The sequence below is a fragment of the Scyliorhinus canicula genome, chromosome 4 (assembly GCF_902713615.1).
Source record: "Scyliorhinus canicula chromosome 4, sScyCan1.1, whole genome shotgun sequence".
NCBI classification, from domain to species: Eukaryota; Metazoa; Chordata; class Chondrichthyes; order Carcharhiniformes; family Scyliorhinidae; genus Scyliorhinus; species Scyliorhinus canicula.
The window spans coordinates 212,243,300-212,269,232 of NC_052149.1; the positions used below are offsets into that span (position 1 = coordinate 212,243,300).

The 25,933-nt window shown below is 45.9% G+C and overlaps 1 protein-coding gene across 1 annotated transcript in view; it reads right to left on the reverse strand.

The window, feature by feature from the left end:
• shroom1 (shroom family member 1) overlaps nucleotides 1-21,854 on the reverse strand; it is a 53,335-nt gene extending 31,481 nt beyond the window's left edge. The window contains exons 1-4 of the mRNA XM_038796023.1: nucleotides 21,690-21,854; nucleotides 6,340-9,021; nucleotides 4,973-5,037; nucleotides 448-1,188 (exon numbers count right to left, since the gene is read on the reverse strand). Coding sequence (XP_038651951.1) covers nucleotides 448-1,188; nucleotides 4,973-5,037; nucleotides 6,340-8,934 — 3,401 coding nt within the window. The 5' untranslated portion in view covers nucleotides 8,935-9,021; nucleotides 21,690-21,854. The remainder of the gene's footprint in view (nucleotides 1-447; nucleotides 1,189-4,972; nucleotides 5,038-6,339; nucleotides 9,022-21,689) is intronic.
• Between the last annotated feature and the right edge of the window lie 4,079 nt (nucleotides 21,855-25,933).

Genomic DNA, 25,933 nt, shown 5'->3' on the forward strand with positions numbered 1-25,933 from the left:
AGCAAAGCCATATTAAGATTTCTGGAGGCCATGGGTAGCAGCAGTGAGGGTCCCATCCCCACACGGCACTCTCCTCCCCCTTCAAGACTAATTAAAATTTCCAGCAGCACCACGATTCGACATTCAACAAACTGGAAACTTGAGGTGTAGCACTTTTGGTGTCAAGCTTACCCATGTGCTGTCTTTGTTATCTTTCATTTCCACAGGTAAAGCATGAAATATGGACAGTGAAGGAGAAACCGGATACATTCGAGGGGGTGACCTTGTCCCTAATACTGAGTTTTATATTTGCAGCTAAAGCTTTGAAATACATTGACTGTGCTATACCTGAAGCCAAGTTAAAGGAGACACTTAAGCTTTTAGTATTGGTCCTGTGGGTAAGATAAATGTCAGAGTATTTAAAAACTGCAATAAAACAATAAAATGAACCCATCTTTGCTGCCTTACCTGATCAATTGCGTAGTTACTTTGGTTTCTTTATTTGTTGATGTCTCCGTGGGTGAAGGTTCGAATGTTTTTGACAGATGCTGTTGTGAGAGGTCAAATTGAACAGAAATGTTTTCGGAAGCTATGTAAGGATCTGGTGGATTGTTTTCTGATATTATACAGGAATCCTCGAGAAATACTTCATCTTCCCAGCAAGACAGGGGTGAAAGGGAATTCGGCTGATCCCCTGGTTTCCTGAGTGGTGGTGGCAACCTGCAATGTGGAGATGGAGATCGAGGAGAGGGAGATTCTGCACCCAAATAACCTGCATGAACCTTGACCATGTTGGAACCTCTCTCCAGCACAGTGGCAGCTGAGACCTGGTTGGTTCCTGACTTAATTTCTTCCCTCTTTAATTTAGTCCAGTTTTGTTTGGGAAAAGGCAGTCCCGGTAGGGGTAGGGGTCCTTTTTTCGATGTCAGTGCTACATTATTCCATTTCGCCTGCACTTCACTCGTTCTTCCTTGAGATCCCACATTTCCCGTTTCGGATCCAGGTTCACCATCAGTCACCAAGCAGTGGAGCTGGTCAGAACTTTGGCTCAGTAGCGTGGGACTTCTAGCTAGTGACAACGCCAGTTCATTCAAGGACTTTCCTCTTGGTCTTTGCAGGTTGCTGGGTGCCAAGTCTTCGTGCTTGTCTTCATTACATTTTGCACAGGAAACCGATACACTCGCAGAACTGATTGCAGCAGTAATGGGCCTGAGAAAGTACATTAAAAATTGACAAGATTAGGATTGTGAATGCAGAATTGGAGCACAAATATCATAAAATTAATTAGTTTCATGCAAAACTGAGATTATAATATTTCCTTACTCCCACATACTAGATATATGGGGCTTGATTCAACCAAATGGGCACAAAGTCCCATAGTGAGCATGTTTAGCCACGTGTGTCCAGCGGCTGAGGCCGCAATTAGCCCTGTTTTGTACACTGGGGAGTTCCAGTGAGCGAAGTTCCCCAGTGTAGCGAGAGATCGGAATACCATTTTTAAATGGCCTGATCTCTGAAGTGATCCCCGACCTCCTACCTCCAGCCCAAAAGCACTATGGGAGTGTCCCCAGCCCTGCCTCCGCAGGTCACCCCAATCACACGCATGCAGAAAATGCCAGCTTGGCACCTTGGCAATGCCATAGAAGGAGGCCATTTGGTCCACCAAGTCTGCACTGGCCCTTAGAAAGAGCCCCCCACTTAAGCCCACATCTCCGCCCCATAACCCAGCAGTACCACCTAAACTTCTGGACACTAATGGACAATTTAGCATGGCCAATCCCCCTAACCTGCACATCTTTGGACTGTGGTTGGAAACAGCAGCACCCAGAGGAAACCCACACACGGGAGAACTTGCAAACTCCACACAGACAGTCACCCTGGGCCGCAAATGAACCTGGGTCCCTGAAGCCGTGTGGCAGCAGCGATAACCCCTGTGCCAACCTAGCAGCGCCCATACCGACTGCCAATGCCACCTGGGCAGCACCAAGCTGGCACCCAGGTGGCACTGCTAAGCCCAGGTGACACTGTCAGTGCCAGGGCACAACCCTGCTCAAAGGGCATGCTGCTGGTGCTCCAATGTCCTGGGAGACCTCCACAAGTGCTGTTCTGTCTGGCCCCCATTTGTGGGGACCAGTGCTAAACAGCAATCATCCAATATCTTTAAGGTGAAGGGGATGTATCCCAAAGCCTCAGGTACCTCAGGAATCTGAACATTAGGATGAGACTAAGGGCTGGATTTTTCTTCCCCGCTCGCCGCAAGAACACCACGGGCGAGAGGCGGGCAATGGAGAAATCTACTGACCTCGGGTGGGATTCTGTGGTCGCCGGGCGGACATGGCCAGAGAATCCCGCCCGAACTCTCTCGCTCTAATATGCAGATTTGCCAAAAAGTGATCGTCTCGCGAGGTCACATTGGATATCACGAAGCATTGCGTGCAATGTAGATCCCGGGAAAGGGGTCTCTCGGCTTTCATCGGCCATGCTGCACCGCGGCGAGCTGCTTTTCAGGCGCTGCATGGGCATTGGATCGCGCCCATGGAGTAGAACTTTAATAATAACTCCAGCTTAGGCTTGTCCTTTAACGATTCCAAAAGGAGCTGGAAAAATAATTTTCTAAGTGCAGAATCGTGATATTTGAAAATAATCACAGGTAAATAGAATCCAATATCACGAGGAACATGAGGATGCAATTAAAATGACCCCACACATCTCACAGGGCTGTGTTAAGACAGAGTTGGCACCATCCTCTGCTGGTGAATGAGTGAATTTCTCTAGATTGCTGCAAATATCGACTGGCCAAAGAATTGTAGAACAGTTCAGGCCAAAATGGGGCCATTCAGCCTGCCGTTTTCATGCTGGCTCTCTGCAAGAGCAACTCAGCCAGTCGCACGCCCCTGTCTTTTCCTCATAGCCACACAATTTTTTTCTATCGTGTTCCTGTGCCGCTAATAAGGAAGCCACCTTAGATTTTCCAACTGGAAAGACTACATTTTCTCCACTGCAGCAGCCAATTATTTCTCAAATTATTCCAAGCCTTCCCTCCTCCGTGAGTATCCAGGAGACAATTCCATGTGTTAATCACTTGCTGCGTATATAACCATCTGATAATGTGTCTTCAATTTAGCTTTCACTCCTTTGAACCTACCCTTCACAGTTTGATTTTAAGGAATATTAAGAAATGACCTGTTCCATTCCCTTAGTTTTTCTTATATACTTGTATATACCAATCTTCTCTGAAAGCACAAAACTTTGATGCTAAGAACCAGCCTTTTTGAACCTTTGTTTGAACATTTCCCTCACTACGCACCAACCTGAATTAGTCACAGAATTTAAAGTGCAGCCCTGACCAAAGCATTCTACATTTTCATTATAGCCTCCTCAGAATTGTATTTATGGATTATTTTCTTGCCAATTTCCAAATGTTTTTCAGATGATGGTGAAGACAAATTTCCTCCTAAATTTAGTGTAACCGCCTGCTCCGTGTGGCCCTTGGCTTAAGTTACAGCAGTTGCCTACGGGATAGCTGCGTTTTTTTTGGGGGGTAACGATATCCCTATGTAGAATACTCTGTTGAATCGCACAGATATCATTTCATGCCTTATGTCTACAGTCACTGCTTTTGTAGATTAAAATGTTTTCCAAATATTTAGTATTGTTATTTCCAACTTGTAACCATCACACAAAGAACTCGTCATCCAAACAGTCCATGTTATGCAAATACCGACCTTTTATGTTGTTTGAACTGTTGGCTATTTCCAAACTAATAAGTAAAGAGATACATTCTTCAATTTGAAAGTGTTTGACAAACTCATTTCCATCAGCACATTACGTTTTGACGTAAAGTCACATCAAAGTAACTTACCACATTGCTAATCTATTGGCCCTTGAACTCCTCTCTCTCTCCAGCACTGCGATAGGATTTCCACCTGTGCCCCAATGATTTTATTGTTGGACCTCGAACAGGCAGAGGGGAAAGCAACTTGGAAATGATTACCATGGTCTGACTGCATGCCTTACACATTCTGTGGCTTGGTTCTAGCAATTGAAATTATGACTGCCCATGAGTCATGCAAATGAGGCAAACACGGCCTCTGGAACGATGGACAAGGAAACAAAGAAATGGGACAGGGCTGCATGAGGGGTCAATGTAAGTAATTTCAGAGTGCTGCCACACACAGGCACCAGGAGAAACATTTTCATTCTTTTTTAAATTTAGAGTACCCAATTCTTTTTTTCCAATTAAGGGGCAATTTAGCGTGGCCAATTCATCTACCCTGCACATCTTTTTGGGTTGTGCGGGTGAGACCTGTAGTAATATGAATTAACAAGTGTATGTGTAAATATGTATAGCCACCAACCAGTAGCTGTCAGGCAAGTAGTAGCACGTGACGCTGTAGCCTGGGGGGAATCTTGAGGAGAAACCATCAGTCAGGTTTGTATTAGTTCCAGTTTCATAGCATTAGTTTTCATCCGACAGTTTCTTATACTATAATAAAATTAACTAGTCTGGAACTAGATGTTCTTTAGTACGCCAACTCAGAAATTGTTTCTGCACAAGAACATAACAGGACCCATGCAGACACGTGGAGAATGTTCAAACTCCACACGGACAGTGACCGCTGGAATCGAACTCGGGTCCTCGGTGCCATGAGGAAGCAGTGCTAACCACTGCGCCACCCTTTCGGTTTCAAAACATTAAAATAGCTTTTGCATCAGAAGATACATTCTGGCTGTCTTCTCCTTGCTGTCTTGGCAGAGTCTGCGGGCACTGGACATACCCAAGAATGACTCAATCCCAGGATGGTCACAACTCTCTGACTGAGGCCACAGATCTGTGCCCCACATGGAACAATCCTCAGGCTGGACAACAGGGTCAGGAAGGCATCATTAGGTCGGGGAGAAGATGCTCCTTCAGCTCAATTCTGCCTATGCAATTTTGCAGCTTAAAGCACAGGACATGCTCTTTTCAAAAGTCAGATGTCTTGTCACTCACCTGGAAGAGCTGTTGCTGACGTCCATTTGCCTTGTTTCTGAGCTTACACCAGGAGCTGAATCCTTCTGCACCAGAAAAAAATCTTAATAAAAACATCTGTCACACTCCTTCATTTGTTTGATTTCAATTCAATACATTTTTGAAGCCACATGATGGACCCTCATCAGGGAACATTCAACAGGCAATACAGTGCAAATGTCTGGTATTGATACAATAAAAAGAACATAGAAACACTGGAGATAGTGCAAAAAATTTTGCTAGGAGAGTGCCAGAACGGAGATATTGCTCTTAGAGGAAAAATTGAACAGGCTGTTTTTTGAAAAAAGGGAAACGTGGAGTTGATCCAGTTGAAGACTTCTGAATCCTGAATTTGGGCATGGTAAATATGGAGAAAATGTTTCACTTGTGGAAAACTCCTAAACTCAGGCCATCAATATAACTTAGATACTCATAAATCTAATACGTAGGGAAATAAGGAGAAATTTCTGAACTCGGAAAGTGTTAGAAAGTGGAACTTGCTACCACAGAAAATGGTCAACGCAAGTAGCTCAGATGCTTTCCAAAGAAAATTAAGTGAGAGAATAGGCAATAGGCTGAATGGACAAACACCAACACAGACTAATTGGGTTGTTTCTTGCTCTATGCAATTCTACATAATGCTGTAGATCATAGTAAAAGTGTCACCTTGTTTACATTCAAAAGGATTGTAACAACACTTAAAATTCTTAATAAATCATCTAACTAACATGTGTGCTACTAATTATTTTCAAACTCAGATTTTACTGTGGTTAAATGAGAAAATTCAGAACAAATTTTGCAAGAGGAACAGCATTAGTCATAGCTTCCCCGGGTCTAATTTGTTGATGTGCAACAGAAACTTTTGAACTAAGAGATTCTTGATTGTTTTAGTTACAGAAAATTTCTAAAATCACTAATTCTATATTCAAATTATTTTACAATTTTTGCAAAGAGTTCTCACTGTTCTCAGGATTCCTATCCCCTGCTGCTCATCTCTAATCACCTCACATAGGACCATAATCCACTTAGAAACCGTTGGGTCTGGACCTAGCACTCAGTAGGCCCAGTCCATGCTTCCTCTTTCAGCCTGGTTGGTCACTGTTCACATCAACCATAAATGTTTGGATTTGTCAGGTGGGTTTACAACCAGATGACCTTCCTGCCACTTACCCTCTTCATTTATTCAGACAGGGGACCAGCACCACTGGGCTCTGCTGTGTTGCCAACAAGTTCTGAAGTGGGTCTTGAACCCAGAGTTTCCCAGCTCAGAGGCAGGAGCTCTACCAATTGCACCACTCAGTGGCCAGCCTATAGCAATACAAAAATGAGAACGTAATATGAATACATACCTGTGAAGACAATGGAGATGACTTTGATCTCGGGCGCCTGACAAACTGAACAGATTTTGGTTGGTCCAGCAAATTCTCTGTGGAGGCAAAGGTTCCGGAAATAGTAACGCCAGCTTTCTGCTCTTGGAAGTGTTGGCTCTTGCAGGTGAGAGATACGTTGCTGCAGACGGCAGGGCTTGCTGACAGGTTATCCCATGGTCCCCACAGTATCTCTGCAGACTTGTGTCGAGATATATTCTGCCCTTTTGCAGGATTGACGCTGGAATATGGATTGTGACTCCACTCGGAAAGCCTCCTGTGCTGGGTTGAATTTACCATTTGTCTTTGGTCACAAATGAGTTCTGTGCTACAAAGTCTCTGACCTCTCTTGCGATCCACGTACTCAACCAGTGCCTTCTGCTGGATCTGCTTTAACCCCACCGACGATGAATTTGTCGCCGCAGACGTCATCTCAAAAAGTTGCCGCCTTGAAGCTACAAAGCTCCTCTCCCCGTGTGTGTTTGGGAAGTTGAAGGTCTTTTCTAGCTCGCATGAAGGAGTGTATTTTCTTGAATTGTTGGGCACACCCAATTGGTTTATTTTTTCAGGTTCTGAATGATACATTTTCTTTTCTTGCAAGGTCAGTCTTTTCCTGCTCCCTATACGGGCAGCATGGTGCTGAGATGCCGGAGGTTTAGATCCTACATCCTCTTGTAATACTTGCGATAACTGGGTCATGGTTGTTGAATCATCAGGGAAATGACTGGGGTCTGTCAAAGAAACTGTATGAAAATGTGCAATGCTTGGCCTCTCAGTAGCCTTCTGCTTAGCTCGGTTTGGCCAACTGAACTGGAGGTCTCTGCGTTTAAAAGAGGTCTCCGTCAGAACCTTAGTCTGAGCATGCTTTACTTGGTTTCTATAAGCAATTTTAGAAGAATCATTTGGTGAGCCAGAGACATCCACAGGTTCTTCATTCAATTGGTTGAGTTCAGTGGATTCATCCAACAGCTGGGAAGAACTCTTGGACTTTCGAAGCTGTGCGATTTTATTCCGGAACCCCCTGCGCAGGTCTCGGTTTCCTTCCCTCTGCCTGTATTCCTCCTTTGAACCCTCAGTGAGTTGCCTTTTCTGTACAGTATTCAGTGCTGTGTTTGTAGCCATATTCGTGCTTTCGATAGTTAGTCGATGCAACATTGGAGTATTTTCAGCAGTGATTGCAGCATTAGCACATAACTCTCTTGTTGGCCTTAACAAATCGGTCTCTAGACCATTGCAGCTATTTCTTGCAGCCGAATGTGGATTTATTTGAAATCCTGCACTGTCTGTGCTATTTCTCATTTGCCTTTGGCTTGTATACTTGCTCTGCATTGCTGACTCAGGCACTGTAGGATGTGGTTTAGGCTTCTGAAGCTTTTCTTCGGGTCCACAGTAGAAGATCTGGCTGCTGCTGATGGTACCATGCCCTCTAAACCCAAGTTCTCCACACGTTGGTTGTAATTCGAGTCTAGGTGACTGAGGTATTAGGTGTCTGGCATTCATCTCATTCAAAGATTCTTGTTTCTCTTTGCAACCTCTCTCGACATGAAACTTAGAATCTACCTCAGATCTTTGGGGTTCTATTGTCTTCTCCGGATTCCTAGCCAGGATAGGGCCTGAAAAGCCATCTGCTGGCCTGGGCTCCCGAGTAGATGTGTGGGTGTATGTGTTAGCGATGTAAAAATATGGTGCTGCTTTCTGATTGCTTTCACTGGGACTACTAGGAGTTACCACAGGTGGTAGCTCAAGGAGCTGCTGGCTAATCGGAGGTGGCTTAGTTCCGTGTGCCAAGGGTAGACTGCAGATTTGTTGCTGTGATTCCGCACAGTCAAGTGTGACACCAGAGCTGTGATGGATAAAGGAAGGAGGTGAACCAGTTGGGTTGCTAGGAGGTGGCTTCGCAGGCTGTTTGGAAGTAAAATTGTCCGCACCTTCAAGTGAATGGTTGTACTTTCCCACAAAGCCCGTAACGTTTAAAGGAGGTCTGCACCATGGAGCCTGGAAATAGACTTGTCCATGATCAGAATAAAGTCCATCAAGGGACAGGTTTATTGTCTCCCTAGACTGGAGATTATTTTCAATAGTCATCCCTTCTGTCTTGGTCTCAATTGATAATCTCCTTGTCGCATCCTGTGGGCTTAGCCCATCATAATCGTAATAGCTACCAAGGCCATCATGTTGCCGGGCAACTAGGAAACTTTCACGGCGCGTTGGTGGAGGTGGGGGGTTTGGCCAACAATACTCATCATGACCATTATTATTGGAGTTCTCCATTGATGGGAACACAGGTCTCTCTTCAGTGCCCATAGCACCAGCATCACACGTTATTGAGGTCAGATTTGTGTCAGTTTGTTGTAGTACCTGTGAATCAGGAGCCTTATGGAACACATTTCCTGACTGTCCAGGACTCTTGCTACAATGAGCTAGAGACAGATCATCTGGAGCAATGAAAGATGTAGAGAAGGAACTGTACCCAGAGTCCCCTTTGTTACCATGGTGTCTGGCCTGGTCTAAGTGGCCAGTAAGCCTGTTGGGAGAGAAATGACTGGAGGTGGCTGCTCTGTGGTCAAACCTGTTCATGCTTCAGCTGTTGTTCTGTAATCTGATATTCATCATTTCCAAAGGAGGCTGCAAAGGTTCGTTTACTTTCTTCAGGTGAAACGATTTCTGAAAGGAGATTAATTACAGTTAAAGCACTTACTGCCATCGTAAAGCAGGAATGCGCATAAGCTTAACATAATTTTAGGGCATCCCAAAGTGCTTCTAATCATGTAGATAAATGCAGCAGCCAATCTTGCATACAGCAACATCCCACAGATAGAAAATGAAACTAATGAGCAATTGGTTGTTACCATGGGAGGGAGGAACGTTGACCAGGAAAATGGTCAACAGGGTCATTTATCGGACATGTCAACCTGAATGGATAGCAGACTCCATTTTAACATGTAATTTGAAAGAAGCCACTTCTCACAATCCAGCAATACCTCAGTATTGCACGAGAGGGACAATAGATAGTATACTCAAGTCAGCAAGTGGACTTGAACCCACAACTTTGTAATCAGAGGCAACAATGCTACCAAGCTAATACTACGAGTGTCAATAACTGTGATATATTTATGGGCATGGCCGAGGTTAGAAATGTTATATACTGCATACAGTGCCAGTCGTTAGCTGAGGTTCCAAGCACATGAAGTTTCAGAAAGCAGCTGGTCTTCTGTGGAGAGGTACTCAGCAAAGTCCAGGTATTCCCCAACAAAGAGGGAGGAATAGAGGAGAAATAATTTGTCTTTATCTGGGGGGAGGGGGGGGGTGAAATGTGCTTCAAACTATTATTTTTTTTCTCAGTCGGTCACATAGACCAATAATTCGTTAGCCAAAGGAACAGGTGAATCATAGAATTTACAGTGCACCTAACCTTTGGATGCTACGGTGCAATTTAGCGTGACCAATCCACCTAACCTACACATCTTTGGAACGTATGAGAAACCCGGAGCATCCGGAGGAAACACACGCAGACAAGGGGAGAATGGGCAGACAGTGACCCAAGCTGGGAATCGAACCAGGCGCTGTGAAGCAACAGTGCTACGAGGCTGAGCTGCCTGGCTTAGCATCACTCAGAAACCAACCACTCATTTGAATCAAATGAAGGAAAAATATAACTTATAAAAGAAAACGATGTGAAATTCTTGTTTGATCATCTAATTCGCTGCATTATATTATTACACCCCCCGTATTTTCTCCTCCATTCTTTGGGGCCTCTATTTTGGGTCGTTTTTCTCTTTCCCCCCCCCACCCACCACTCTCCCAGGCAGCGTATTCCAAGTTCCACCAACACGGAGTAAAAATTCCCATAGAGCAGAAGGAGGCCATTCAGCCCATCGAGTCTGCACCGGCCCTCTGAAATAGTACCCTACTCCCCCGCCGTATTGCTGTAACCCCATCCAACCTGCACATCCCTGAACATTAAGAGGCAATTTAGCATGACCAATCCATGTCAATTCTGATTAACATGGGGCAGCTAGGGAGCTGGAGGAACAATTCCGTACATTCACCTACCCTGTTGTCAAAATGAAGAAAACATTTTGGACAATCTAAAACTAGATGGCTGTCCTCCGACGGAATTCTAGATCAGGAAAATACTGGCAAAGGGTGTTGACTTGGATTTGTATATCAGTTATCTAGGGAGGTTGGCTCCCATGTTTCTGTAATTTGAACGTTCTTCCTGTGTCTGCGAGGGTTTCTTCCGGGTGCTCTGGTTTCCTCCCCCAGTCCAAAGATGTGCAGGTTAGGTGAATTGGCATGCTAAAATTGCCCCTTAGTGTTCAAAGATCTGAAGTTTAGGTGGGGTTACGGGGATAGGGCGGGGAGTTGGCCTAGGTAGGGTGCTCTCTCAAAGGGTCAGAGCAGACTTGATGGGCTGAATGGCCTCCTTCTGCACTGTAGGGATTCTATGGAATGGCAGCTTTAAAATACAACATTGGCGAGCTTCTTACTTTTATCTTTACGTTAGATGTGATCAGAGCAGTGGTCACACCTGGCACAATGGAAATAGATTTGCAATGGAAGATAAAACATGTGCTGTGCATGATAATATTGTGAACAGGTTTATGAAAAACATGATGCCTGGTTGACACATCTCATCTGCATTTAATCTCCATACCCTTACTTTAAAATGTAAGCTATTCAGTGGAGAGAAGCTTGTAAGCAGAGTTGGAGTCAACCAGCCAACCAGGTTGGCACATAGGGACAGAGCAAACACTTCTTGGCCTTTTGGATAAGATGAAGCGTCAGAGAAAGCCCAAAATGAGATGCAATGCCTTTTCTTGTCAGTTTGGATCTTGCATATCTCTCTTATGGAGACCATGAATTAGATTCATTTTGAATTGTTTTTTGGAGCAAGCAAGGAGATGGGTTAAGGACATATCTTGTCTTTCTCCTTTCAGATACTCAGGAACTGCAATCTGGGCAGGCAGTGGCATGGGAAGGTTATATCCAAGAGGAGCAAAGTGATGATGACAAATCATCAGCCCCCAGTTCAGATACATGGTAATGTGCGTTCTTTAGAGGTTAGCACAGAGGCAGGGTGTGTATTTGGTGACTCATTAGGCGTGACAGGCCTGCAACCAAGGCAGGGGGCTAGAGCCACATGTGAGTTTTGCTGCAGAGGATAGATTGAAATAAGAACTTTGGTGGGAAGGCATACAGAGAAAGGGTATGCACACAGAATGCTTGAATTGTTGTGCGGCTTGCAAAAAATTCTGCTGTCACTCTCAAGGAGGATGGACCAGCCCGACTCCAATCTGGCACAGGGCTTTGAGCAGAGGTATTGGCCAAGTCCAGAAGAACAATTGCAGACCTAAGCATGAAGCAGCGCCTGAAGGCCAACATCTCAGCTTTCAATGCAGCGCATGCAGGAGTCACAAAATATCTGAGCGTTGCGATGGAAGCTTAGACCAAGGGTCATGCCACCTCATTTTGCTGTCACGGCTGCAGGTACCAATGCTCAAGACATCTTGCAAACAATGTTGCTGCAAAGATGCATGTGTACAGCTGTGCAGCAGCCTTCAAGGTACCATGTAGATGATGCTCCGTGATAATGCACGCAGTTGCACAAATATATGTAAAGGAACCATGCACTACAAAAACAATAAAGCTGTGGATGGAAACAAAATCTTGAAGGGAAAATTGCTTGCAGGATACCACAGCCTTGCATCAATCTCATTCCAATAGTAATAATCAATTATTGTCACAAGTAGGCTTACATTAACACTGCAATAAAGTTACTGTGAAAATCACCTAGTGGCCACACTACGGCGCCTGTTTGGGTACACCGAGGGAGAATTCAGAATGTCCAATTCACCTAACCTGCACATCTTTTGGGACATGTGGGAGGAAACTGGAGCACCCGGAGGAAACCCACGCAGACACAGGGAGGACGTGCAGACTCCACACAGACAGTGACCCAAGCTGGGAATCGAAGCTGGGACCCTAGCGATGTGAAGCAACAGCGCTAACCACTGTGCTACCAATATTCATTTTTTTGTGCTCTGCCCAAAGTCAGTCGGCTCATTTTCTGTGACCGGGTCAGCCTGAGCTTGTTCCTTGGCTACCCCTTTTCCAGTGGTGTCTTGCCTCTGACTTCTATTTTCTGGGTCGGGTGAGGAGGCAAGTTCCAAGTCCATCCCAGCTAGAACAGGGATCAAACTAACACTGTTGGTGTTACTTTGAACCACGCACTAGTCATATAGCCAACTAAACCAACTTGTCCTCTTCCAGCAATCGAGTCTCCAACTGGTTACTCTGATTATTCAAACACTGCTCAGGAGAATGGCAGTGGCTCTGTAGTTCTTGAACCTTACCAGTGCCTTTGCTCTTGCCTCTCAGCGCAGACTTTTGCTACTCTCACAGCCACAGGGATAGCACTGTGTAGGAGCCCTACACCAGGGAAGGTCATCTGCAAGACAGGGACTAAGGGAATGCACAAGCATGATGAGAAGACTTTTTTTCTGGAATATTGGATGATCTGTCTATTAAATGTTTTTTGGAATGGTTGCTTTGTGGTGCAATTTGTCTGAGTACCTAGCCAAGAAATAGCTTTGGTGGTCAGTAACTGAGGTAAGCAATGATGTTCCTTGTGACGGCAATGATGCTCCATGCAATAACAATGATGTTCCATGCAAGGGTAGCAGCAGTCTGCATTGACAAGCAAGAGCAAAGGCACTGACAAGGTTCAAGAACTACAAAACTAATGCCCAGGGCTGTGCTTTGATGATTTGAGATTATCCAAGATACAGTAGACCACAAGCTCCAAAAAGTAGCTTAGGGCGGTGCCAGAGGTGTCCAGCTAGCAGAACCATTGTATGAACAACAGTCTGCCCAATGATGGTCCATGTGACAGCAATGATGGTCCATGTGACGGCAATGATGTTCCTTGTGATGGCAATGATGGTCCATGTGACGGCAATGATGGTCCATGTGACGGCAATGATGGTCCATGTGACGGCAATGATGGTCCATGCAATAGAAATGATGTTCCTTGTGATGGCAATGATGCTCCATGCAATAACAATGATGTTCCGTGCGACGGCAATGATGCTCCGTGCGACGGCAATGATGCTCCGTGCGACGGCAATGATGCTCCGTGCGACGGCAATGATGCTCCGTGCGACGGCAATGATGCTCCGTGCGACGGCAATGATGCTCCGTGCGACGGCAATGATGCTCCGTGCGACGGCAATGATGCTCCGTGCGACGGCAATGATGCTCCGTGCGACGGCAATGATGCTCCGTGCGACGGCAATGATGCTCCGTGCGACGGCAATGATGCTCCGTGCGATGGCAATGATGCTCCGTGCGACGGCAATGATGCTCCGTGCGACGGCAATGATGCTCCGTGCGACGGCAATGATGCTCCGTGCGACGGCAATGATGCTCCGTGCGACGGCAATGATGCTCCGTGCGACGGCAATGATGCTCCGTGCGACGGCAATGATGCTCCGTGCGACGGCAATGATGCTCCGTGCGACGGCAATGATGCTCCGTGCGACGGCAATGATGCTCCATGCGACGGCAATGACGCTCCATGCAATAACAATAATGTTCCATGCGACGGCAATGACGTTCCATGCGACGGCAATGACGTTCCATGCGACGGCAATGACGTTCCATGCGACGGCAATGACGTTCCATGCGACGGCAATGACGTTCCATGCGACGGCAATGACGTTCCATGCGACGGCAATGACGTTCCATGCGACGGCAATGACGTTCCATGCGACGGCAATGACGTTCCATGCGACGGCAATGACGTTCCATGCGACGGCAATGACGTTCCATGCGACGGCAATGACGTTCCATGCGACGGCAATGACGTTCCATGCGACGGCAATGACGTTCCATGCGACGGCAATGACGCTCCATACGACGGCAATGACGTTCCATGCGACGGCAATGACGTTCCATGCGACGGCAATGACGTTCCATGCGACAGCAATGTCTCTAATTAAACACATGCTGGCCATGTCAGGCTGGGTTGTGAAAGGGAGGTTTGAGACAGTAGTAAAGCCAAATGTCCCAGTTGCCAACAGCCATCTCTCGTTCGATGAGATGGCTCAAAAGACAGGTGGAAAGCGGATTGGTGCAGAAGAATTGCAGCCAGCATTCCAGGGATTCATCTGCATGATGTGCTGAACATGGTCGCACACGGATTGCACATTCCAAGAGTGGAATGTGTTGTGGTTTCTGTACATCTCTGCATTTAGATGTGGGGTTCATGAAGCCAATTATGTAGCTTTGGACAATTACTCCGATTCGAAGGGCTGGTTGGACTGCTCTGATTCACGGTTCCTCACCCTGAAAGACGAGCAACCCATGACCTCACCTTTCTGTGGGGGAGTGGGTTTCCATTTGTCTCTCCGGAAAACAAGTCTTCAACTGCCATAGCATGAAAACTAACATGCTTATCCGTGCCTCTCCCCCACTTCATAAACCTTGTTGATTAAAGCCAATCAAAAAGCACAAATTCCTGCATGCAATCATAATTATCTTCATTAAAATACATTGATTCATTTTAACAGAACAAAAGGTCACCTAATTGAACCAGATTGTGAGATTTCCCAAGGAGAAGCCTCCAACCTTGGTGGCTGCTGGAAGTGCTTCGCCCTTCGTGTGGAAGAAGCAGAGATGGAGGCCGAGTGCTCAAGTGTCTTTGCCTGGTGGTCGGTCTTTGATGTTGTGGTGCCATGGTGAGCACAAGAACAGACTTCCACACCTGTGACAATGCAGGGGAAATTGCTGCCACAGGGTCTGGCTGCACTGAAGGCATCAGATGATTAAGGTGCCCCATGAAGTGTGGTGCCCTCACAATCATCACTAACTGCCTTAGCCATTTCACATGGTGCTTGAACACCAGAGTCAATCAATATCTGGGACACATCTGGCATCATTCATACATCATTGTGCCATCAGTATCATTAACCAGTCAATGCTACAAAGTGGCATCAATGTCTGGCAGTCAGTGTGCTAATCCTGCATCCACTGAACATGATGCCACATATGTGTCTCCGAAAGGTTGGCCACTCTCTCAATGGATGAGCTCATGCATTCATATGCCTGAAACAGGACAGAGCACATGTCATGGATGGACCCCTCCATTCTCTGCTCATGACTGCACAGGGAACTCCAATACTTGTGTACATCTCCTACTGCGGCCCTAGGAAGCCACCTATGGCTCTGCATCTCCATCAACTGAGTATGATTTTGTCTTTCCTCCATTCTCCTAGGAGGTACTATACACAGTTACATCTGTCTCCTTCATTTGGTCCTTGACATATCACTCCTGTGTCACCCATTCTATAATTGCTTGTGGGCCCATATTGGTGAGTGTGTCTGCTGTGGTGGAGGGTGTGCTTAACAGTGTGATGGTGCAACCCTCACTCACGCCTTCCTCTTCTTCAGATGACACCTATGCTGTTGCTCTGCTCTGTGTTGCCTCCTGCTCTGAATTGGTGCTGTGGGAGACATAAGAAGGTGGTTATGCTAATTTGCCTCTATCATGATCTGATCTGCAAGCCTGGAGCAGACTATTGGAGCTGCTGCTTTGTCAGGAAGGAAATCAGAGTGGAGGGAGTTCCATCCCCGTCACCTGAAAATGTTCAGATCTTATCACCCATTCATTTATGAACTCAACTCTTACCATTGCCAAGTCTTTCATGTGCTTCTACCCTGGTCAGGTCAAGGGTAGTCTTCTTCATTGGCATCAGTATGGCCAGATGTGTCACTCCACCAGCTGACTGAGCTCCATCTCTGGTGTTTTGTGCTCTCTTCTCGTGCAAGGGCAAGAGGGCGAGTGTGAGAGTAAAGACTAGTGAGCACTCCCTCACTGTATACCGTTACATCCAGCTACAGATTAATGACGTTGGTCACAGTGCTGTTTCCTGCACTTCTGACAGAGATGAACTTGGCCCACAGCTCATTGATGCTCCGGGGCACACATGTATAGGCTTTCAGGACTAAATCACATCTACAGACCAGACATGGACGCCTGCCATCTGGGTGTCAGTCTGCAGAAGGTTGTTGATGTGCTTGGGGAAATGGTAGAATAGCAGTAATGCCACTGGGCTAGTATTCCAGAGGCCCAGGCTAATGCTCTTGGACAGATGGGCTCAAATTCACAACGGCAGATTAACAAATCTGGAATATAAAGCTGGTCTCAGTCATGGTGACACGGCAACTCCTGAAAACCCAAAGGAAGCATACATAAGGTCTAAAGGAAGCCTACATAAGGTCTAGGCGACTGAAGACAGACGATGCTTTGGAAGAATATCAGGAATGTAAGACCAATCTGAAACGGGGAATCAAGAGGGCTAAAAGGGGTCATGAAATATCTTTAGCAAACAGGATTAAGGAAAATCCCAAAGCCTTTTATTCATATATAAGGAGCAAGAGGGTAACTAGAGAAAAGGTTGGCCCACTCAAGGACAAAGAAGTAAAGTTATGCGTGGAGTCAGAGAAAATGGGTGAGATTCTTAACGAGTACTTTGCATCGGTACTCACCGAGGAGAGGAACATGACGAATGTCGAGGTTAGGGATAGATGTTTGATTACTCTGGGTCAAGTCAGCATAAGGAGGGAGGATGTGTTGGGTATTCTAAAAGGCATTAAGGTGGACAAGTCCCCAGGTCTGGATGGGATCTATCCCAGGTGACTGAGGGAAGTGAGAGAGAAAATAGCTGGGGCCTTAACAGATATCTTTGCAGCATCCTTGAACACAGGTGAGATACCGGAGGACTGGAGAATTGCTAATGTTGTCCCCTTGTTTAAGAAGGGTAGCAGGGATAATCCAGGTAATTATAGACCGGTGAGCCTGACATCAGTGATAGGGAAGCTGCTGGAGAAGATACTGAGGGATAGGATCTATTCCCATTTGGAAGAAAAGGGGCTTATCAGTGATAGGCAACGTGGTTTTGTGCAGGGAAGGTCATGTTTTACTAACTTAATAGGATTATTTGAGGAAGTGACAAAGTTGATTGATGAGGGAAGGACTGTAGATGTCATACACATGGACTTCAGTAAAGCATTTGATAAGATTATCCATGGTAGGCTGATGGAGAAAGTGAAGTCTCATGGGGTCCAGGGTCTACTAGCTAGAACTGGCTGGGCAACAGGAGACAGAAAGCAGTAGTGGAAGGAAGTTTCTCAAAATGGAGAACTGACTAGTGGTGTGCCACAGGGATCCGTGCTGGGACCACTGTTGTTTGTGATCTACATAAATGATCTGGAGGAAGGTATAGGTGGTCTGATTAGCAAGTTTTCAGATGACACTAAGATTGGTGGAGTAGCAGATAGTGAAGGGGACTGTCAGAGAATACAGCAGAATATAGATAGATTGGAGTTACGCGGAGAAATGGCAAATCCGGGCAAATGCGAGGTGATACATTTTGGAAGACCCAATTCAAGAGCGAACTATACGGTAAATGAAAAAGCCCTGGGGAAAATTGATGTACAGAGAGATCTGAGTGTTCAGGTCCATTGTACCCTGAAGGTGGCTGTGCAGGTCGATGAGTGGTCAAGAAGGCATACAGCATGCTTTGCTTCATCGGAAGGGGTTTTGAGTACAAGAGTTAGCCGGTCATGTTACAGTTGTATAAGACTTTGGTTCGGCCACATTTGGAATACTGTGTACAGTTCTGTTCGCCACATTACCAGAAAGATGTGGATGCTTTGGAGAAAGTGCAGAGGAGGTTCACCAGAATGTTGCCTGGTATGGAGGGCGCTAGCTATGAAGAGAGGTTGAGTAGATTAGGATTATTTTCATTAGAAAGACGGAGGTTGAGGGGGACCTCATTGAGGTCTACAAAATCATGAGAGGTATAGACAGGGTGGATAGCAAGAAGCTTTTTCCCCCAGAGTGGGGGACTCAATTACATGGGGTCACGAGTTCAAGGTGAGAGGGAAAAAATTTAAGGGAGATGCGTGGAAAGTTCTTTACGCAGAGGGTGGTGGGTGCCTGGAACGCATTGCCGGCGAAGGTTGTAAAGGCGGGCACGATAGCGTTATTTAAGATGTATCTAGACAGATACATGAATGGGCAGGGATCAGAGGCATACAGATCCTTAGAAAATAGGCGACAGTTTTAGATAGATGATCTGGATCGGTGCAGGCTTGGAGGGCCGAAGGGCCTGTTCCTGTGCTGTAATTTTTCTTTGTTCTTTGGTTCACGACTGTCCTTTACGGAAGGAAATTTGCCATCCTTACCCTGGTATGGCCTCTCTGTGGCTCTTAAATGCCCCACTGAAATGGTCTGGCAAGCCATTCACTGCCAGGGCAATTATCTATGACCGACAAATGCTGACTTTGTCAGCCAGCCCCACATCCCATCAAATAATAAGGAAAGAACCCAGGTGCTCCTTTGAGTTTCGCTGTCACCTTCAGCCAAGACGGGCCTTCTCCTGATGAAATGTGATGGAGTTCTGACACCGCCTCCAAGTGAACCTTAAGACCACACTGGCTTGGGTTGCTTGTTGTTCTAGTGGCCCGCTGTTCTTCTCCTTATGCCATCTCTCATTAAACTGGCAACCGCAATAATGGCAGATGGCTCCTTTTTAAAACATCCATGCCTCGCTGCAGCCCACTTACTCCCCATCTTTGTTGCCCCTATTTGGACAGCGAGTGCACCCCCTGGTGGATTGACTTGCTGTTTAAAATCACATCAGCTCTCAGGGGCCAACACAAGACAGGGTCAGAATCCAAAAATTCTACCTCGTGATTTTGGGTCCTGCTATTCTACAGGTTTAGGCATACATTTATGCCTACTCAGTATGGACACCCATGAAGGAAACTTGTGTTTTCTGGGTACCTTTAGCTCTGGAATAAAAGCTGCAGAAAATGTAACCAAACTGAAGCATCACATCATTTGCATTTAGGATTTTATATCGTGTTTCCTTCAGCTGTAGCCAGGTTTCAGTATTAGAAGTATGGTGTATTAAAAACAAGAATAATTTTAATTCTGTTATGAAACTTGGTCAATGACTTTGAAACCCATGTGTCTACTTGAATTGAAGTTCTGGGGCGACAGATCTAGCTGTAGTTTAAATAGTTTTTAAATAGTTTAATGTCAATAATGCCAACCTTAAGCAGTTTGTGCTGTGAATATTTTCTCCCAATGGCCGTGAAATACGTTTAGGAGTACATGAACACAGAAACCCTGAAGCCATTCATGAGAGAGATGTGATTTCCATTGCATCAGTATGCATGGCCTTTAAAGATACGGCCCAAGAAACAGGATTCCAACCATTCACCGTGCCCTTCATTATTAATATTGTATAATTACCCTTTTAAACAAATAAAAACTGGAAATACCTAATTTTCTTAGACACAATCAGCATTTCACATTAGTTAAATGCTTCCTAATTGCATCTTAGCTGAGTGGCAGCCTATGGATCAGAAAATAAAGGTTGAAAGCAATGTTCCCTTTGCATTTTCCTTGTGTGTGGCCTGTTTATTTGAATGCGCGATACGTTACATTTGTTTGTGTGACAACACATATGTAACCTTACCTGAGGCTTGGTTAGCTAAGTTGGCTGGATGGCTGGTTCATGATGCGGAGCAATGCCAACAGCGTGGGTTCAATTCCCGTACCAGCTGAGGTTATCCATGAAGGTCCCACCTTTCTAACCTTGCCCCTTGCCTGAGATGCGGTGATCGGTGATCCTCAGGTTAAATCACCCCTTGCGAGAGAGAATGCTGACTGGTGGAGAGCAACCTATGGTCCTTGGGCTCCCACTATCTTTCATCTTAAATGAAACAACTCATGAGGGGCCTGTGTGGCACCTCTCAGATTTCTGTATGACTGCACATGCATGCAGCTTAGGGGGAAGGTTGGTTCAAGTCCCTCTCCCGGACTTGAATACACAATATAGACTGACCATTCAGTGCGGTGCTGGTGGAGAACTGCATGGTGGAAGCTGGAGCTTTTCAAGTGGGGCAGCACAGTGGCTAGCACTGCTGCCTCACAGAACCAAGGATCTAGGTTCATTCCTTGGGTGACTGTGTGGAGTTTGTACATTCTACCCATGTCTGTGTGGGTTTCGTCCGGGTGTTACGGTTTCCTCCCATAGTCCAAAGTTGTGCAGGTTAGGTGGGGTGACAGGGATAGGAAGGGGAGGTGAGCCTGGGTAGGATGCTCTTTCAGAGAATGAGTGCAGGCACCATGGTCTGTAGGAATTCTATGAGATGTGATGTCAAAGTGAGACCATGCATGTCTGCTCAACTAGAGGTCCCATGGCGCACTCTAAAAAACAGCCAGAAGTTCTCAGTGTCCTGATCAATGCACACCCCTCAGCTAGCTCCCTCAAAACAGATTCACTGATTATTAATCCATAGGTGTTCACAGCATCTTTGCTGTGTTCAACTGATTGTCAAGTAGGCGAAAGCACCAGTGACCATTTCAAACAAACACCTAATTGTCTGGGAAGTATTTTTTGATGTCCTGAGGACTTGAAACGTGCTATGTTAGCAAAAGCCTGGAGTTTATTCTATCTTTCCTTGGCAGAATAGAAATGCGCTGTCTCAAAAGAACTAGCACAAATGGCAGAACAGTGCTAAATATCCAACCACTGCACGATCAGGCTTACTTATTTAGTGAGGTAGCACAACAGGAGTACCACCACAGAGGGGACGTTGCAAGCTTGAACATTTCCCATTTTTTTAAGCGTACACATGTTAAAGTTTGAAATTGAAACGCATTTATAGCGCGATGGAATCAGCAGAGTGACAGTCTCATCACTGGTCGTGTTGTTGTGCTGGGCTTGGAAGTATAAACATGGCAAAATTCCTTGGGAGCTATTACCATGACAACACTGACCTTTAAAAAAATAAATTAACTGCAGCGAGTGGCTCCTTGTTAGTTACTTCAGAATCAGCTCGTCTTCACAGGCGGAGCAATGTCTCAGGTTTTTTTCAAAAATAAAAAGGTCAGATTTCCGAATATAGCCTCTCTTCAAACAACTCCTATCTGGACAAATTCAATATTCCCCAGGGTGCAGAAATGCAAGCAGGTCTTTGCCGGGAGAATCATTGACCCCCTTGTTTAAGAAGTTGCACACTGACGTGCAAGCTGACAAATGCACTTCAGAACCGCGAGGAGACCTTTTGGTGCAAGAGGCTGGAGAATTACACAACTTGTGTGTGTCCTGAGTCGAGCACACAGCAAATAAGTAGAACTACATTTCAGCCTGCAAACTACTATTCCTTACTACCGTAGAAAATTCTAATCACAGTTACTTCAGTCATTGAACATTTAACGCTGTGAGGTAAATAAAAGGCGCAAAACTCACCAGAAGTCCAGAGCTAATGAACTGACACTGGTTAACAGTAGGTGCGATAGTGGCTCACAGGAAACCTGAATGACGTGAGCCTTTCAGCATCCACACAGAGAGCCAGAATGACATATTTCTTTGCTGACATCCCTTATTTAACAAACAAAACAAAAACGACCCACATTCTTGCCCGACTTCAAAGGAGGACAGTCCTGGTACTGTTCGACTGCAACTGGGGGGTGAAGATGGAGAGCAGCCAAACAGCAGCAGCACGTCAGATTATAAACAGAATTCCATCAGCAGTGATCCACTACACACACACACTCTGTTATAAAGAATTCTAAAATAATCTTGGCAGTTTAGGCCTCCAGTAGGAAGCATGATGTGAAGAATGAGATCACCTCTGCAAAGCGAATTAAGAAGAGTTCCTTCCCCAATTGCTTGAATGAATTAAATGTTCAAAAGGCTGACCAAAGACAAGCTTTGATCCTAAACCTATGTGCCAACAAATCTCAGATATATTTGAGTTTAATTGTATCACCTGCTAATTGGGACAATGCAGATTTAAGCTCATTGATGGCTCACTTTTGTAAGTCTTGGGGGCTGGTGCTCAAAGTAATCTTTAATGCTTCCCTAAATAGCTTGATTCCCTTTGTTTGAAACTATTGACTGATTTATCCTCTTTCTTCCCAGGCAGTGCTGCTTCATTCTCCCGGGTTGTTCCTCCCCTGCAGTGTTTATCTTCCAAAACTCCATGACAATATTCCTTGTCCACCTTGTATTCAGCTGGGGTGATTGTCAGACAATTGGAATTGACCTCAATGTCCCTTATCTTAAGAATGAGGAAATCAGCTTGGGTTTCTGTTCTTGATTCAGAACAATCAAACGTTTACAGCACTAAAAAAGGCAACTTGGAATATCATGCCCCTGCCGACCAGAAAATGAGCCACCCAGCCTCAACCCACTTTCCAGCATTCATTCTGCAGCCCTGCAAGTTGTGGCACTTCAGGTGCACATCCAGACACTTTTGAATGAGTTGATGATTTTTGCTTCGACAACCCTTACAGGCAGTCCAGCATTTGAGATGTGTTGAAAACAATAAATTGTGATAAAATATAGACATCTATACCCAAACTAGAAAAATGTGAAAAGTTGGATTATTACACAATATTCCCTTTCTTCCCCTTTAGTTTAACAATTACATACATGTTTTAGTATTAACATGCATTGCAAAGTACAGTTTAAGATGCAATGGTCTCATTAACACACAAGGTCCCATTTAAGCACACAAATCGACTGTGGTCAAATACACACTCTGAAGTTAGTGTCTGTGGATTTCTCTTCAGAATCCCCCCAAATGATTATCACATGAGAGTTCCAAAATACCACTACAAAAAACTTGCTTTAAAACATTCTCTCAATATGATGCTTTCCATTAGTGGTTTCCATTCCAAAATCCAGTCCAGGTTTTCCAAATATCACTTCTAAACAAAGCTTCTACTCCACTTAACTGCGAATCCAGTCCAAGTGTACAACTATTCATATAAGATGCATTTGTCTTGACTGCTGTACAAACTGGTCACAATTGCTTTAACTTTCAATTCTCCCCCAATCCTAGTAAAATGGCATCACATGTTTCACTTACCCCTGAAGTCTGCTAGCCACCTTTAAATCTAATTACTGCAACAGTCTCTTTAACTCATAACACTTTGTTTACTCTTCATTGAGTTCTTCTGAATAATACTTGCTCTCTGTTCTCTTAACTTCAGCCCTAGAGATTGTGTCCCAATTCTCTGGTTATCTGGACTGTTACTAATTACTTGGGAGCATGTCTCTATGGACCTCCCTTCTCCTGTCCAGCTTCTCCTGGCAGAGTTGAGAGATGTTCATTCCCCAGTGTCCTGTCTCCAACTGCCAACAAATTCAACTAAAAACCATAAACAAAGGAAATCCCTTCCCTCTGTAAAGTGGCCCTGCTACAAAGCAATGACTTATTTCTATTATTTCTTAATCCATAACCCTCTTTAAGAAATAGAGACACAGTTGGAACTTAAGCAACCACCACATATACAGTCACCTTGGTCCAGCATGAATCTAATTGTAGATTTTACCCTTCTAGGCACAGCAACATTAAATTAAACACAAATTATACCTTATTTCTTTTTTTTGTGTGTTTTTATTGGGTTTTCATGTCTTGTATTTCGCAGTTCATAGGTTACCTATCACCAAAAAATCATACGTTATTTCTAATGCTTATCAATACAAACAAATCCCTTAAAAACTACCTTTGTGGGCAGCACGGTGGCAAAGTGGTTAAAACTACCTTTGTTTTTCAAACAATACCGACTATAGTATTATTACAAGAGGAAAACAGCCATTTGGGAAAGTACTGATGGTTGACCAAAATGTGGAACGTACGTGTTATGATCTCCATAGGGGAACCGTAAATCAAAATGACCAAATTTACCAAGTGAAGAAATTAGTAACAAGATTTCAACTTTTTGTGACTTTTATTTTGACATGATCCAGAACTATCACAAATTAAACGTAAATTAACAGGCAAATAATATATCAAATAAAGGAGGTAAATTTCACTTTGAATAGTCGATAAAGATATAAAGACAACTTCCGGTTGCGGCTATACAGAGCTAAGCCGCACATTCGGCAGCTCCCGCTACTTAAGGACTTTTGGGCCGATTTGAGGGCCCCAAATGGCGCTGTCTCGACGAATCCCGGTGGGGGAAGGTGTCTAGAGGAGCATTCCCCATAATTTATGGTGCTCACTCAGAGTGGGGCAAAGGAAAAAGCTGCAGCAGCTCCCCAAGAAAAGCGGGGGAAGAAGGACAAAATGGCGGCCGGTGGAACACCCGAGGACTGGTGGAAGTGGGCGCAGGAGCAGCAAGCCACTCTTCTGCGCTGTTTTGCGGAGCTGAAGGCTGAGTTGCTGGACTCCCTGAATGCGACTACCAACAAGCTGCTTGGGACCCAGGCGGCCCAGGAGGTGTCCATTTGGGAGTTGCAGCAGCAGGCCGCTGAGCGGGAGGAGGAGACCGTGGTCCTCGTGGGGAAAGTGGAGTTGCACGAGGCACTTCACAAAAAGTGGCAAGACCGCTTGGAGGAGCTGGACGTTCGCACGAGGCGAAAGAATTTGAGGATCCTGGGCCTGGCGGAGGGGCTGGAGGGGTCGGATCTCCCGTCGTACGTGACCACGATGTTGAGCTCGTTGATGGGAGCGGGGTCCTTCCATTTGACCCTGGAGCTTGAGGGAGCTCACAGAGTGCTGGCCAGGAGGCCTAAGGCAAATGAACCCCCGCGGGCGGTGCTGGTGCGGTTCCATCGATTCAGCGACCGGGAGTGTGTGCTGCACTGGGCCAAGAAAGAGAGGAGCAGCAAGTGGGAGAATTCGGTAGTGCGAATCTACCAAGACTGAAGTGCGGAGGTGGCAAAGCGGCGGGCCGGGTTCAACCGGACGAAGGCGGTGCTGCATGCCAAGCAGGTCAGATTTGGAATGCTGCAGCCTGCGCGTCTGTGGGTGACATATAAGGACCGGCACCACTACTTTGAGTCCCCAGAGGAGGCGTGGGCCTTTGTACAGGCGGAGAAGCTGGACTCGAACTAGGGTCTGGGGTCACACTATGGCCATTGCTGTTTTCGCTGTTGCTGTTCTTCAATTTTGACACGTGTTTTTTATGCTGGCTTTCTTTTTGCTCTGTTTCTGGGTGGGGCTGTCTGTTGGGTATGGGTGTGGGGTATGTGGGGAACGTTGGGGGTATGTGCTTTATATGTTCTCTTCTGTACGGGGCTGGGGGTTGGGGTGAAACTGGATTTTGAGGAGCTGCGTCAGAAGGGTGGGGTGTGGCAGTGTGAAAGCGCGGGCTTTCCTCTGGTTTCCCGCGCTGCGGGGCAGGGGGGCGGAGCTAGCAGTGGGGGCGTGGCCTCTACTGGTTTTCTTTCCCGCGCTGAAGCGGTGCCAAGGAGGTGTGGCAAGAGGGAGATGACCCCATGCCGGGAGGGGATGGGTTTTGGCGGGAGCTGCCGGGGTCAGCAGAAGTCAGCTGACTCACGGAAGTACCATGGAGGGTGCGTCGCGGCTAGGAGGGGTCCTAGCCTGGGGGGGGGGGGGGGGGGGGGGGGGTACCGGGTTGCTGCTGGAATGGCCAGGAAGGAGCTGGTGTGGGCCGGGGGGGTAGAGGAGAGGTGTTATCGCCGTGGGGAACGGGTCGGGTGGGGCGAGCTGGTCTGGGGCGAGCAGTCGATAAGCT